General features: G+C 39.1%; 1 protein-coding gene across 1 annotated transcript in view; it reads right to left on the minus strand.

Moving 5' to 3' along the window:
- Window positions 1-438: 438 nt before the first annotated feature.
- Window positions 439-5,171, minus strand: part of LOC104272571 (WD repeat-containing protein 65-like) — a gene marked incomplete at its 3' end in the record, with an annotated part of 7,924 nt that continues 3,191 nt past the window's right edge. Inside the window, exons 5-10 of the mRNA XM_009867603.1 lie at window positions 4,442-4,581; window positions 3,623-3,788; window positions 3,117-3,230; window positions 2,430-2,642; window positions 1,721-1,894; window positions 439-600 (exon numbers count right to left, since the gene is read on the minus strand). Of these exons, the coding sequence (XP_009865905.1) occupies window positions 439-600; window positions 1,721-1,894; window positions 2,430-2,642; window positions 3,117-3,230; window positions 3,623-3,788; window positions 4,442-4,581 (969 nt within the window). The remainder of the gene's footprint in view (window positions 601-1,720; window positions 1,895-2,429; window positions 2,643-3,116; window positions 3,231-3,622; window positions 3,789-4,441; window positions 4,582-5,171) is intronic.

Here is a 5,171-nt window from a genome sequence, read left to right on the forward strand (position 1 = left end):
GTGAGGCTGACCAGTCTGTAATTACCCGGGTTGTTAAGGATGTTTTATTTATATGCATATATTTATGAAATACAACATTGGCAGAGAATTTTCAGATAGACAGAACAAGAAGAAGTTCCAAAAGTAAAGTTCCTTTGCTATCTTACAAGGTGGTTTATAGAAATGCAGCTTCTGTCTTCTCTACTCCATTAAAACTGCTTTCAAGAGATTGGGGTAAGTGTTAGAGAAAAGTTGAAATTTTTCTCCACACTCCCTGTTCATACAGTACAGTTTGCATATTAACAAGCAGCTGCAGCCACTTGCTGTAACCTCTCTTATGACAAAAGCCATGCAAGCCCTCTTAAACAGAAGGCCATATAGGAAGAGCTAGTCACAGACATCATGCAAATATAATTCATAAGTTGTACATGGTTCGTGTTCACAAGTTGCTGCTCCTACCTTCTTTTCTATATATGATTTCGTGATCAGCACTTCATCAGCATACTTGACTTCCTTTTCGCGTTTCAGTATCCCACTTCCATCTTCACGTACTTTCCAGATAAATATAGAGCCATCCTCTGAGGCAGTCAGCAGAAATAAGTCATCATTTGTTACAGACATCTTAGAAGGAAGAGATGACAGAATAGCAGAGACAAGGAAGAATGGAGACATAGTTTGATTTTATATAAACATTTTCTCCCCGCTCACATACTCCCTGCCATTTCTACGAGTGAATCAACAGTGGAAAATAGTAACATAGCCCCACTACCAACATTTTGACTATGTCCTCTACTCCTACTCCGGACACCAGAGGAAAGGAAAGAAAAGAAGAACATGTGAAGACACTGGATCTGCTTCTGATCTCAAACTGTGGAAGAATTTTAAAAATCTGCAACAGAAAAGATCTCAATAGTTATAGCACAGGCAGGCAATTTATATGACTATTCCAAAGGTCTCTAGCTTTCTTCTTTGAGAAGTTGTTTGAGCAACAGATAGCTAAATGTTTTCTTTTGAATCTGCAAATAAGCTCACCAAGAACTATCTAGTGATGACTGTGACCTCTTCCAGACCTCCTGTAACTGCGTGGCCTGGCATAGAGTATTTGGGAGCTCACACAGCTTATGAGCAAGGTAGAGTTCCAATAAATGAAGTTCATAGCCTAATGTTGGACTGTGCAGCTTACCTCTAAGTCAAGGTGCTGTACTTGACAGTGATACTTAATAAGCCTAAATTACAAACAGCTTTAACAAGACAGAACATGTGGCTTCCTGGAGAAAGTGTACTGAAATGTGCCATGGTTGCAGGCTCTCATATCCCCACCTTTCAGATGCTGTTCATTGGCCTTTTAGAAATACATTCAGACCAGCAATCTATTTTGCTCTTTACCCTGGCAGAAGGTTGCTTAATATATTTGTCTCATTCCTTCTCCTGTTATCACAAGAGGTTTTCAAGCCTGCATAGGTTTATCTTCCTCTTTCCAGAAAGTGCCATATCAAAGTTCTCCATCAGGCATATGCCACGTTACATATCCTGATGCAAGCCACTTTCTGGCCACCAACAGCTTATCCAGGTGACATCTATTTCTAGAGGCAAGACTTCTACGAATGCTGTAATATTTATTCTCCATGAGCAGGCTTATCCTTAGTTTTAACACACTGTGCTGTGAAATGGGAAGGAGAATCAGTGCTAAAACAGATGTGTGCAGATGGTATGGCAGGGAAAAGGAAGCACTCAGTGTTACCTTTGTCACAGCACCTGCATGGGCCCAGTACTCATTGAAATTCCTCATTAAACGTAATGGGTACTTCATAGCTCGAATTGTCCCCAGAGATGTACCAACAAAAACCATGTGCCCAGAATGAGAAGCAGCTACAGCAGTGCAGACAACACCAAAGGTAGGCGCTTCATGCTGGATCTAAAAAAACAACAACACACAAACCCCGCACGTTAGGTTGAGTTTCCCAATACCATTTGATTACTTACAGTGTGAACAATTGTCATACCTCTGCCTGCAGCAAATAATGCAGTTAAAAGAATCTACATGCCTGCAGGAGTAAAGCCATGAACAGTAATTAGTATTAAGCTTTACAGATATGCACTCTTAAAATTTCAAGTTCCACATGTTGATTACTTCTGAAGGGCAATGGTTATCACAAACAGTTTACTACTTTTCTGGGGAAAAAAACCCCTGTAGCTTACAGTGGTAGATGCAATACACTTGTATTTCAGCAAAACAAAGTTAGTTAGCTAGGTTAGAATATTTGTATGTAAATCCAAGTAAAGCTGTAAAAGCACAAAACTGCAAGAAAACTTTGGATTTCATGGTAAAGAACGTGAGATCACAAGAAAAGTGTCAGTAAATATTGCAGCTATGAAAAGCAGATTGTAAGGACACCACTGGTACCCTCCCCAGGGAACTTAGTAAAATCCCAGAGTGCTTGTTAGCTCACCAAAGACTCTGAAATTTCCTTGAGAGTTTGGTCAGATCCAACAGCAAAGATGATTTTGGCATCAGAAGACAGGGCAATGCTGCTGTAGATACAGGACTCGCGCACACACTCTGACTCCCTTTTACCTTCCAGCAAGTTCCATTCGTATACAGCCCCATGTGTGTCACAGGAGACAACTTTAGCATCATCTGCACTCCATTTAAGTGCATGTATCTGGCAAAAGCAAAGCACACCAGGGAGCCCAATGAGTAGGTTATAGACATACAGCATGGAGTCATTTTACTGATGAATACATTACAATTTTGGAATCATACGTCTAAGTCTTCCTTAAAAATCCCTAGATGTATATCAACTAATTCCATTTTAGCACTTAAAAAAATAATCAGTAAGAATGACTTTATGAACACACCAACAGGAAAAAGCTCATTTTATTTTTATAATTTATTATGGGGATATTTTTCCTGGTTCAGCTGCCTGCCAACTATTCACCGTGAACTTAATAATAGACTCTTTAGATGTAGCTAGTGCATGCGCACATTGACTTCTGACCAAAGAAAACTGACTTTTGTGTTTCTATTTTTTTATTTTTGGGCCCATTTCTGATCCCAAACTGTACTTTACCTTTCAAAATGCACCTTATCAACTAGCTCATACTTTAATGAGTTGTACTGTATAATGTTTACTAACCTTCCCACTGTGTCCTTTCAGATTATTAATATTCTCAAAGGTGATGCTGGAATAAATTTGAATCACATTTCCATTAACTGCAGCAAAAAGATGGCCTCCATTGCTGAATGAGCACTACAAAAAGAACATAACCACCCATTACCGTAGATGCAGTGGATAAAAACAGTCACGCATTGAATTCCAATGGCTTCATCTAATATCCAAATGTTACACAAAAAGAAAACTCCATGACATTACCAGCCTCCTAGTGCTTTCTTTATTGGTGCTTTCCCCTGTGAAATTTAGTCTTTGAATATTTCTCAACAAACTACCCCTTCTGCTGCTTCCTGGGTCCTCAGTTATGCATCAGCCTCCAAGCTTATTTTCCAATATTTGGAATCCTTTTCTCTATGTTTTGATAGTCTAAATCCTACTAGGATCTATTAGAGAGGTTTCTATCTTCTGTTGTGTTCTTCAAGACTCTGCTCCCTTTCACTCCCCAATTTCATTTTTGCATCACTTCTTACCTCTCTACACTTTCTTACAGGAAACTCCTTGAAAACTTGCATGTCCTCATACAGTAAACTTATAAATCGTAGTTTCTCAGAAAACCCAACCAAACAGAAAAGGCCAGTGGGATGAAGTGATACTGTGTATGCTTCCTCCTGAAATTCCTTATACAACTCCAGGGTGCTGAAAGAGAAAACCACTGTGCAGGATGGAATAGTACAAACTCCCTGTGCATACTTGTCAGGACATTATCTGGCCTGGCAAGGACGCCTGCAGCTACAATTTGACTCTGCCTTGTCCCTGGGGAAATGTGTTGTCACATTCAGATAAGTTATGATCACACAGATGTTACAGGAAACAAAGGCACATCTGAACTTTCTGGTTCACAGAGGTGTGGAAGGTGCAAGAGCAAAGCCTTGTTTACTGTAAAATAATGAAGATAAATGAACCACTGATTGCAAACTTAAACATCTCTTCTGATGTGCTTTTCTGCCCCTCTCCCTCCATATAACCTTAAAAGCAGGAGTCATTCTGCTTAAAATCTATGGCTATGGAGTGGGGCATGAGACAACAGTCTCTTAAGACAAATTTCCAAAACACATGACAAGTCTGACATAAAAATGGCTTAATAGAAAAGGCTTTGGATTCTCCTGGCACTGGTTTTGAAGGCACTGTGTATTCACACTCCCCAAATCACATCAATAAGACCGTTTACATCCCACACTGTACAAGAATTTATCAGAACAAACCTCATTCATATGAGAACGCTGCTCTTCCCTGCAAAATGCAATGTACAAAAAAGCAAGAGGTAATAATGAACACAAACAACACTTTACTTTGTCTTGTAGTTCCAGATGCGGACAGATCTATCCAGGGAACAAGAAGCAAGAATGGGTTTCCAAATACAGGTGTCCAGCCCAGTGATGGAAGCAGAATGCAGTGGGAAATTCAGATATGCAAAATAAGCTGCCTTTTCCTGACAAGCAATGAGAACAGCAAAACATCACAAATAGTTCACTGCAGGCAGTAAGTCACGTAAGAAATCTATCATAGCTCTTTGCATACAGTAATCAAATAGATTTGAGGAAACCACTTAATCCTTTCACTGCACCAGTCTGAACATAACAATGTTAAAAACATAACAATGTTAGAGTCAGTTTTAGCTTTAATTAATGATCAAGAAAAACGATGTAGGGAAGATGCTCTCCTACACTGGTGAGAGCAAAACGTAACTGTAGGCATCCAAAGAAACGCAAGTTGGATAAATAAATAAAACTAGACCTGTAAAAATTCAGTTAAGAACCTTCTGTTCAGACAGATATTTAAACATAATCAAGTGCTGAGTGATAAGCAACTTAACCAGGATGTTTAGTTAGCACATGCTGAAAATGAAGCACCAATAAAACTTTAGGCTGCATGCAGAAAAAGGACTCATAACTACAAAACAGTTTCCTGTAAAAATCTTTCTAGACACTTTCTATACTCAGGTATTTAACTCTGTGCAAGTCTATTTCATGATAATACATTTAACTCTGGCCCTTGTATTATTTAATTCTTTCAGTGTAG

The sequence above is a fragment of the Apaloderma vittatum genome, unplaced genomic scaffold (assembly GCF_000703405.1).
Source record: "Apaloderma vittatum isolate BGI_N311 unplaced genomic scaffold, ASM70340v1 scaffold23854, whole genome shotgun sequence".
NCBI lineage: Eukaryota > Metazoa > Chordata > Aves > Trogoniformes > Trogonidae > Apaloderma > Apaloderma vittatum.